This window comes from Vanessa atalanta, chromosome 19, assembly GCF_905147765.1.
Source record: "Vanessa atalanta chromosome 19, ilVanAtal1.2, whole genome shotgun sequence".
Lineage (NCBI taxonomy): Eukaryota > Metazoa > Arthropoda > Insecta > Lepidoptera > Nymphalidae > Vanessa > Vanessa atalanta.
In genome coordinates, this window is record NC_061889.1 from 10,332,479 (window position 1) to 10,343,803 (window position 11,325).

The following is an 11,325-nucleotide window of genomic DNA, read 5'->3' on the forward strand; positions in this document are numbered from 1 at the left end:
TTATGTCATATGCCATATTACTTTGGGGTAATGCTGCAGATATTAAATTTATATTTATTTTACGCAAGGGAGAAAACCGGTCTATTTATAATCTTGGAGCTAGAGACTCTCTTCGGGATGTTTTTAATAAAGTAGGAACACTCACTATTGCGTCACAGTATATTTACAACAATATTATGTATATTCACAGTAGCATTGATCACTTTAATAAAGTCAGTGATAATCATTGTATGTGCACAAGAAGTAAGGATAAGCTTAGAACGCCAAGTTTCCGATTCTGCAAAGTCAATATATCAATACACAAGATTATATTGATGATAAAAAAGCGTGGAGTTAATGCTTGTTGACTTCCAGTTAGGAGGAGGTATTTAACTAATATGACTGTATTTTTAGATATTGAAAAGAGTAACTACTGAGTTTCTTGCCGGTTCTTCTTGGTAGAATCTACATTCCGAACCGGTGGTGGTTTTGCTTTAAATAATTTGTTAAATGACGATACAAAATTGCTTGTAAAAGCCTACTTGAATAAAGTATATTTTGATTTGATTTGATTTGTGCAAATTTGTCAAGAACTATGTACGTTTCTATATTCAATGTGGTTACAATAAGGATAGTGCACGGAATCAAAAAGCTGGTTATTTGTATCCCATTCAAAAGGTGTAAGTCTCCTTTCATACAATCCATATTGACCTTTGGGTCCATTTACGAGGAGTAAAAAGGAGAACGGCTACATTTTGACTACCACAGTCAATAAATATCAGTATCAGTAAGACCCGTGAAGGACACAAAAACCAAAAGCCCCTTAAAAGTTCTTGAACATATTTTTTACGATTTTCGAGTGCCTTCTTGGATTATATCTGATAGAGGCACTTCATTTACGTCAGATGCTTTTAAAACATTTTGTGTGTGATAATACATGTATTGAATGCAGTCGCGTGTCCCAGGGCCAATGGGCAAGCTGAACGCTTTAACCAAATAAAATTTAATTCCATAAAGATAAACAATACCGGGAAAGACGAGCGTTGCTGGGACACGTGGCTGGGTAAAATACACTGGGGCATAAATAACACAATTAACTCTTCTACTCAAAAGACTCATCAGAGGTCCTGTTTGGTTGGAGGCCTCCTGATGGATTAGGCAATAAACTAGGCATAAGTGCAGATGATCTATCGGAGAGCATAGAATCAATCAGAGGTAATATCAGTAAAAATATTGACACGGTTCAGCGGACACAAAAATTGCGCCACAATAGGGGTCGAGCACCCGCTGCCGTCTATGGGGAAGGATACTTAGTTAAATTACTTAAAAATTACTCGGACAAGTTGCAAACTTCTATCTAAATCTATTGGGCCCTACAAAATAACAAGAGTACTTGAAAATGTACGTAGTACTTGTATGTAGTACATGTTATTAATGTTCCTGGCTTTAACAAGAAGGGTGTATCGTTCGAAACTGTTGTTGCTGCAGACCGAATGCGGCCTTAAATAAACCCGAAACTTTCAAACGGTAATGGTGGAAAAGTTAGTGATTATTCAGAAGAGTCATCCGATTATGACAGTGATGATAATTTTTTTTGTCTGGGCTGCAACAGCGTCAAGCGAACACTCAATAGCTAACCCAATGACCGAATGTGATGATCGTTGTTTGCTACGTAGCCGCGTGCCGTAGTGAATAAAATATATGTACATGTAAAAACATGAGTTTCATTAAAACTAAAATAATTTTGGCTAAAATATCTCTTGGGCTTTCCGGACGGGTGTGAGACCTATGCACCAGGAGTTGCACTCGTTCGGATGGCCGAATGTGATGATTTTTATTTATGTTATTCTGATTTAGAGATGGTAACACTGTTGCATGGCGGTTGGCTGGTTGAAAAAGCAGCCAATCACGATCGAGCTCAGCTGACCTATTGAAGGATCGCGCACATTTTGATGTGACAGAAGGAAGTTGGAAGAAAAGAGGAAGGCAGACTGATGTCAGACGGGGAGCTCAACGGGGTGATCTTAAAATGAAGGGGAATTGATTGTATAACTTGGATAATTGTGTCGATTAAACCTATTGTGTTAAAATAAAAGTATTTACATCTAATTGAACTAAGTTTGGATTTACGAAAATACGAAACGTTTTTATATAATAAATGTTTTCGCCAAAGATAAATAATTAAGGCTGATTAGTGTGTAGTAGGTATTTAATTAAAATAATTGTTTCTGGGAACTTAAGACCGATGCCAAACTATTTACTAAATTAGTGCAACACAATTTCCTTTTTGAAACTATCAATAAATACAATTACAAATTACAATTTCGTTGTTTTACTTACCCAAGCGTCAGGTATAATTTTTCTGCTGGAGATAAACCTCTAAATCGTTTTGGATTAATTCCAGACTCTAAATCACTCTTGATAGTTTCAAGAATATAGTCAAAAGTTTCTACACTCATTCTGGTGTAGTCGTAGAATTTGTTGGGATTTTGTCTCTGTTCTTCATAATTTCGATAATACTCGCCATTTATTTTCCTTGCCCTATAGTAGGGATCCACTTCTTCTTTTGCCCACAATAAATCGAGCGTTAGGAATAAATTTGAATCAAAAAGATGTCGCCGTTTTTCAGACATTTCGTTCGCGAATAAAAACAAATATCTCGACAACACAACCACGAACACAACACTACACCGCTATAGTGCCACGCGATCTGCCCGCTAGTTTGGAGAACAGGTATGCGTTACCCGCCCCGCTGCCGCGCCGCCGCCGCCGCCGCCCCGCTGCCCGCAAAATTCGAGGCAGAGGACTAAGCGTTCCTGCACACGATGCCGTCACCGCGCCGTCGCCGCGCCGACGCGCAATTGCACTGTAGATACGAGTCGCGCGAAGCCCGCCACCGCGTCGCCGCCGCGCCGCCACAGCGCGCGTTCCCCGCCCTCCTTGTTTGTTTGATTCATTCCATTACCGGACGCGTACGAACGTGCACGTGCGTGAACTTGTTAATTAATTACCATGGATAGTTTTGATTACGAAACGTTTATAAGTTTAGTGGAGGACAGAGAAGTGTTATGGGACAAAACTTTGGAAATATATGTAAATGAAGCTCTTTTACTCTTCATTTAATTTAATAGATAATTATAGATACTTGCTCATTACTTAATATAATATTATTGGAAATATCGGACCAAGAGGCGGGGACTAGCAGCGCGTCATCGTGACGTAGCGATCACGCCACCGCGGACGATCATTTTCTTTTGCTTTTTGAGGTGGCATTCGGACGAGACGGACGTATTTAATTCTTATTGTGATTAGAGTTTCTTTATAATTAAAAATCTATTTTCAGCAGAACTATTTTATTTTTAAAAAATAGCTCCACTTCTGGTTCATAAAATCAGAAGTGGGATTGACCACTAAGCCTTGATTGCTATCGCCATTTTAGTGAATTAGTTACAGTTTCTTTAAATGTGTTTTTGCTATTTTAGTGATAAATCATTTTGAGTTTTAGTGCAGTGTTCTGTTGATTAATAGTTAACTGGAAGTAGATTTTAATTTCGTCATGTCGGGACGGCCTTCACGTTCTAAGAAAATATCGGATAGCTCGCGGAAACATCGTAGCAGGTCACGGAAAGGTCGCCATCATACTAGTCGTCATTCTCGTAAGCGGCGTCGCGATGACTCACGTATAAGCAGTAGCTCTCGTAATGATGCGTTAGATACGATTTTGGTAAGGTTAAATGCTATTGAGGGTAGACTGTCTACTACTGAATCTATATCTGAACCGCCTCGTCCAGCACGAGAATGCCACACTCCACCGCCGCCTGTTGTTGCCGCCACGGAGCCGATCGAGTCCGTCTTCGATACGACGAACAAAATCGTAAGTGCTTTAACATCTTTAATACAAGCGAAACCTGTCCATTATTACATATCAAATTTTGATCCTGAGATCCACGATTTCGATGTTTGGTGTGCAGAGGTAGATAGGGGTCGTGAGCTTAATCGCTGGGATGACCGTGAGTACCTGTCTCGGATAGGAAAATGTCTTAAAGGCAGTGCACGTTCTTGGCTTGACGAATGGGTGTCCAATGACCGTTCATGGACCAATTTTTGTGGACCATGGACCAAGTTGGAATTTCGATCTCTCTGCCCTCGAAACATCGACATCGCAACTGTTTTGTTCGACGTAATGAAAACGGACTCCAATAGTTTTATTTCTTATGCAGAATATGCTCGCAAGTCGTTATTGCGTTTGAATATCGTGAAAGGTCTATCGGATGACCTAAAAACGGCAATCGTCATAAGGGGTATTACGGATCCACAGATAAAAGCCGCTGCGTCTAATGCTAAATTGGACTGTAAGGAATTAGTGGAATTTTTATCAGTTTATACAAAACCTAAGACCGATTTTCGAACTACCCGCAATTTCGTACGTACACCGAATGTAGGTCAGCCAGACTTCCGCAAAAATAAGATGTTGAAACCTATAAGTAATACGAAATGTCATCGCTGTGGTGAATATGGGCATGTAAAATCAAATTGCGCTAAGAGACAGAAAACGGAATCTAATAAATCGTCTGCCGTTCTTGACTCTTCTAATAGATCGCCGTTGTTATGTACGTACTGTAAGAAGGTTGGGCATACTGCTGATAGATGTTTCGCAAAACAACGCGTTGAATCTAAGGGTAGCAATGTAAATACAAGCAATGTAAATTTTTGTCAAACTGCGCAGGACGGCGAAACGCAATGACAGCGGTCATTGATAAATTACCGGTCAACGTTTTAATCGACAGCGGCTCTGATATTTCTTTAATTTCTGACTCGATTCTTAAACATCTCAATTATAAACGGGTTCCTACATATCGTTTAATGCGCGGTATAGGTAGTCAGGAAATAGAATCCACCTACTATGTGACGGCGATTGTTGAGTTCCCAGAGTTATCCATAGAGGTCGATCTATATGTTGTAACTTCTGATTGCATCAGCGCTCCTATTTTGATAGGAACCGACGTTTTAAATCGTAAAGGGGTAACTTATATACGAACCATTAATGAACAACGGCTAATAAGGGGAGACAGTGTAGTTCAGGTGCATCACATTCGCGATTTAGATACGGAGGTTATAAATACGCGGTTATTACGCGAGGATAAAAAACGTCTTATTTCACTAATTAATGAGTTTTCCAATTATTTTGTAACGGGAACGGCTACGACTACAGTCAATACGGGTAGTATGGAAATTAAATTAAATAGTGATGTTCCTGTGCATTATCGCCCCTATAAACTATCAGCAGATGAAAAGTTGAGAGTTCGCGAGATAATAAACGACTTGTTAAGTAAAGGTATCATCCGAGAGTCACAGTCGGAGTACGCGAGTCCTATCATACTCGTCAAAAAGAAAGATGGGTCTGATAGGATGTGCGTCGACTATCGCGCTTTAAATTCAATCACTGTTAAGGATAGATTTCCCTTGCCACTGATAGACGACCACATAGACAAACTGGGCAATAGTAAATATTTCACTAGTCTGGATATGGCAACTGGTTTTCATCAGGTGCCCCTGAAGGATGACGATCTATTAAGAAAACAGCGTTCGTCACGCCCGAGGGCCATTTTGAATACTTGAAAATGCCTTACGGTTTGACGAATGCTCCGGTGGTCTATCAGAGAATCATATCCAAGACACTTAAGCACTTGACAGACTCTGGGAAGGTCCTTAATTACATTGATGACGTTTTGATATTATCGGACTCTATAGAGGAAGGACTTGATCTATTGCGGCAGGTGCTCGTTTGCCTCACAAATGCAGGATTTTCGATAAATTTAAAAAAGTGCACCTTCTTAGAGACCGAAGTTGAATATCTAGGTCGCCTTATAAGTCAGGGTCAGGTTAGGCCGAGTCCTAGGAAGGTAGATGCTTTAATAAAGTCACCAAAACCTACGAATGTCAAGCAAGTGCGGCAATTTTTGGGTCTCGCTGGTTATTTTAGGAGGTATATTCCCAATTATGCTGTAAAAACGGCTTGTATTGCTAAATTAACTAAAAAGGGACAACCTTTTATCTGGGGTGACGAACAAGACGCGGCGCGTAATAAAATCATGTCATGTTTAACCGAGGAACCGGTGCTAGCAATATTTGACCCAGGATTGCCCACTGAGCTTCACACTGATGCCAGCGCGATAGGTTATGGCGCGGTGTTGCTACAGGAACACGAAGGAAAACGGAAACGCGTTGTTGGCTATTACAGTAGGGCGACTCACGGGTCGGAGTCCCGATATCATAGTTATGAGCTCAAGACTTTGGCCATTGTCAAAGCGCTGCAACATTTTCGCCACTATCTTATTGGAATTGACTTTAAGATAGTGACGGATTGTAACTCGCTAAAGCTTACCGAGCGAAAGAAAGATCTAGTTCCACGGGTAGCTCGTTGGTGGGTATACTTGCAAGACTTTCGTTTCACGATCGAATATCGTAAGGGAGCTTTAATGCAACACGCTGACTTTCTCAGTCGAAACCCACCAATTGTCTCACATATTCGTCGCCCTAATAACTGGGCTCAAATTGCCCAAACTGCCGATTCTGAAACACAGGAACTAATTGAGAAATTGAGGGACGGTCAGTTAGATCCTTCGCGATATGTCGTAAAAAACAATCTTTTGTACTACAAGTATAGTTCTACTGGAGAGGAGTCACGTCTCCTATGCTTCATCCCGAAGGGTCATAGACTCAGCCTCTTACGCGTTTTTCATGATGATCATGAACATATTGGTATGGATAAGACTGTCAACTTGATTCTCCGTCATTTCTGGTTCCCTGGCCTTAGACAATTCGTTAAGAAATATATAGGCCATTGTGTGGTCTGTCTCTCGCATAAAAAGGTTCCTCGGGCTCCTCATCAGCCTATAGAATCTTGGACAAAGCCTGATAATCCCTTCTCGATTGTTCATATGGACGTTTTAGGTCCCCTACCTGAATCTAAGGGATTTAAGTACGTCTTGGTATTAGTGGACGTATTTTCAAAGTTCTGCCTTCTATATTCCTTATACCGTCAAGATACCGAAGAATTAAAGCGTGTCTTTACAAATGCAATATCATTATTTGGTACACCATCCTTAATTATAACTGACCGGGGTAGAATGTTTGAAAGTTCAGGGTTTCAAAATTGGGTTTCTGGGTTGGGTTGTGCCACGCATTTAATCACGCCCGAAATGCATCAAGAAAATGGCCATGCCGAGCGTTACTGCCGTACAGTCCTAAATATGTTAAGAGTAGAAGTAAACAATAAGGGCAGTAGTTGGTCCGATACTCTGTGGAAAATACAGCTGACACTTAATATTACAAAACAAGCTACCACTCAGACCTCACCATTACAACTTTTGATTGGAATTGAGGCAACGACACCCATATTGAGGGCGCTAGTAAGAGATGTAGCATTAGAAGATTCCAATACAAATCGAGACGCATTAATGACCTTGAGGCGACAGCAAGCCTCCGATCTCTTGGAAGCTAATCAAGCAAGTCAAGATCAACGAACCAATGAGACGCGAAGACAACCACAAGTATTCGCTGTTGGCGATTTTGTGTTCGTTGGCAAAAGTTCACAGAGTTCCGGCAAGCTGGACTCCAGCATGAGGGGTCCCTACAAAGTTATTCAGCAACTTCCTCACCACCGCTACGAGTTGGAGCTCCTTGCTGGATCCTATGGCAAAAGGACCCAGGCAGCTGCGGAGCACCTGGTTCGGTGAAGTGCGTGGAGAGTGGACGCCGGATGCGTGTGCAGCGTTCTTCACGGGTGGTGAGTATAGCCACGCGCGCTTGCCCTATGGCAGCTACCTATGGCGTGTACTATATTAGCTACGTGCGCTTGCCTTTGGCAGCTACCTATGACGTATGCTTGTCTTGTTTGAGAAGTCACGTGCGCTTGCCCTATGGCAGCTACCTATGGCGTGTACTACATTAACTACGTGCGCTTGCATTTGGCAGCTACCTATGACGTATGCTTTGTCTTGTTTGAGAAATCACGTGCGCTTGCTTTATAGCGGTTACCTATGGCGTGTATTTTACATACTTCTTATGGAAGGTTATATACCTTAGAGCCACATGCGCGGTCTAGATGCCGCTACCTATGATGTGTGCTAGTTATTGGTTATTTTAGGATAACATTTTTGTTATTTGCTTTTGCGTATCTTATGATAACAAATAACATGCGCTGGTCACGGTTGTTTGAGTGCACGCTTACAATTGTGATACGGAGCTGTTAATTGTTATTGACTACTGACTACTGGATCTTTAGTTAGATGCTTAAATGATCCTGCTTTACAGATGACGAAGACGCTGATCAGTTGCAAGATTTCCAGGAGTCATCCAGCCAAAATCAAGCGGTCGAGGACGCCTCGCAATCAGGAGAGGCCGTATTGGAAATATCGGACCAAGAGGCGGGGACTAGCAGCGCGTCATCGTGACGTAGCGATCACGCCACCGCGGACGATCATTTTCTTTTGCTTTTTGAGGTGGCATTCGGACGAGACGGACGTATTTAATTCTTATTGTGATTAGAGTTTCTTTATAATTAAAAATCTATTTTCAGCAGAACTATTTTATTTTTAAAAAATAGCTCCACTTCTGGTTCATAAAAATATATTATCTATGGTGGCAGCACTTTTTACTCTGTATTCATTATATAATTTAATCTGTGGAAAAAGGCTCTCTGGTTTTTGTACGTTTTAAGTTTAGCAAGATTTTTTGAAAAGAAATAACGATTGTTTAAAATAGAATTTGAAGCAATAGCTTTTAATGTTGTTTCTCTTTACAGGTTAGTAAATAATATCATATAAATTTGTACTAGGTATATAAGTAGTCGTTTATATTTGTGATTGTATTAAACTTTAAAAAATAAATTTCTCTTTACAGAGCAACAACTACAGTTTTTGTTTCAATAAACAACATATTACACATATAAAGACAAGCGTAAAAGTTTAAAAGCTTGGTTTGAGATCTGCCATATAATGAATGAGAACTTTGCAGACCTACCCGATACGGAGAAAAATAAATACGGTAAGTATCTTTTTACAAAATTTTATTTATTCTTGTTAATGTTTTTCTATCTAGTGGGGCCAAACGAAAAAATATATAAGTAGCTGACTTAAGGAAGTTTGGGACAAGACACGATCAGTATGTTTTTTATTTAAATCGTAATGCAACAGTGTATTATATAGTGTGTGGATAGTATATCTCGTAAGCAATTTCGTGTGGTAGGTACCTACATTAAACAAGCAATCACTTGCTACTAGTAGTTAGTGATGGGACTCGAGCCGTGTTTCAATCGAGTTACTCGAGTAGTTTTGTTTTTACTCCCACTCGAGTCATATTTTTGATGACTCGGATTACGAATGACTCGAATGATTCACTCGAAAAAAAAAACACTCGAGTCTTATCTTTACTCGAGTGACACTCGAGTAAATCGGTTTTCACTAGCGAGTGACTCGAGTGAAAAAAAGGCCCCACGAGTCCCATCACTACTAGTAGTAGCTTAAGTATTCCCGCTAGATAGAAACACGTTTCGCATACATATTAACAATAATTATTTTGCCATGGTACACTGCCATATTCAGAATTAAAATACTCCTTATATTTGTCACGTATTTCATTAGCTGTTGTAGGAACCATTTCTGTTGAATTAAATGGCAAAAACTCCTCTAATTCACACCCGCTTAGAGATTCTTGGACCCCTTTTACGCCCTCCTCTTTGTGTATAAAATTTTGCAGTAAACAACAAGCTTTCACAACATTAACAGCCAAATCCAATGACACATTTAAAGGTCGATGAAAAATTCGCTACTTATTGGCCAGTATCCCAAAGGTGCATTCTACATATCGTCTCGCTCTTGTTAACCGATAATTAAAAACGGATTTTTCTGCATCAAGCATTTGACTATTATATGGGCGCAGTAAATTCTGATGTAATGCAAATGCTTCATCACCTACGAATACATATGGCAAGGCAATGTTGGTATTAGGTAAGGAAGTAGGTCCTGGCAAGTTCAAAGTATTGTTAATCATGTTGTGCCAGAAAGCTGTGTCTTTAAAAACACCTGAATCACAATCCTTTCCATAAGCACCGACACTGATATAAATAAAGTTGTAGTCACTATCGGCGACTGCCATTAATACAATCGAGAAGTAATGTTTGTAGTTCAAAAACATCGATCCACTTTTATTTGGTTTTATTACTCTGATGTGCTTTCCATCTACAGCACAGACACAATGAGGGAAATTAGCAGACACTTCAAATTTGCTATTTCTAGCCAATCATTTCATATCATACATGGCATTTTCATATATTTTGGGTAAAGTTCAGACCATATTAGAGAACACACTTCTCGTATGATTACGCTTAAAGTTGATTTTCCCATTCTAAAACGATATTCAAGATCGGCTAATGAAGTTCCGGTTGCTAAATACCTGCAATTGAAATTGAAAAAAACATTACAATAATAAAATGGATTATTAATATTAATTATTTCAGGTAAACTAATATCTCAGAAATGGAAGAATATAAGGGATGCGTGGATGAAATGCGACAAAAAGATACGTGAATCGAAATCTGGATCAGGTGCAAAACAAGTACATAAATATCAATATTATGATAATTTACAATTTTTGAAAAAAATTACCCCACAGCCAACCCAATCTGGATCAAACATGCCGGAAGAAAACAAATCTGAAGTTACTAATGTCAACAAAAGAAAGAAAAACGAAGAATTAAATCCTGTAGATAAGAAAATGATTAAGTTTATGGAAACGTTAGAAAAAGATGACGATAGTAGAATGATGTCTTTTTTTAAAGGTATAGCTCCTACCGTGGAACGCTTCAAAGACGAAGATATTGTTGAATTCCAGTACCAAGTATTGAATATTATAAGAAATATCTAATATAAAAATAGTTATAGCGCTCCACATCATTCACGCACAGCAGGCGCAATGGACACCCCGGCACACTACGGTTACAATACTACTGCTCGACCCAGTACGAGAGTTCAATCACAGGCTTCGAATTATAGCATTAAAAACGATTCATTACAAAACATTCCAAGTCCATCTACTTCAAGCTTGATTGATTTTGATTTTTCTACATTACATCAGAATAATTAAATATATATTATATTTATTTTATTTACCTCAATGTAACAACCAATCTCTCCTTAGCAGATATACTTGCTCGCATATTTGTATTTGTGTGTTGCAGTTTATTCTTTAATAAATCTAATAATTTGTCAAATGTCTTGTAATTCATTCGAAAATAATCACAAAACTTGGCCTCGTCTTTTCGGAGATCTTCGTAAAGTGTAAAGG

The 11,325-nt window shown here is 39.4% G+C and overlaps 1 protein-coding gene across 1 annotated transcript; it reads left to right on the forward strand.

Annotated features, from left to right (window-relative positions):
- The first annotated feature begins 2,991 nt into the window (after window positions 1–2,991).
- Window positions 2,992–10,905, forward strand: LOC125071597. The gene is made up of 3 exons (XM_047681918.1): window positions 2,992–3,068; window positions 8,927–9,027; window positions 10,499–10,905. The coding sequence occupies exons 1-3, from the start codon at window positions 2,992–2,994 to the stop codon at window positions 10,903–10,905; spliced, it is 585 nt and encodes a 194-aa protein (XP_047537874.1).
- Window positions 10,906–11,325: the final 420 nt, after the last annotated feature.

Coding starts and splice junctions, on each gene's coding strand:
- LOC125071597 (XM_047681918.1), top strand. CDS start 2,992: ATGGATAGTTTTGATTACGAAACGTTTATAAGTTTAGTGGAGGACAGA. Junction 3,069..8,926: donor TGGGACAAAACTTTGGAAAT/ATATGTAAATGA, acceptor AACATATTACAC/ATATAAAGACAAGCGTAAAA. Junction 9,028..10,498: donor TACGGAGAAAAATAAATACG/GTAAGTATCTTT, acceptor TAATTATTTCAG/GTAAACTAATATCTCAGAAA.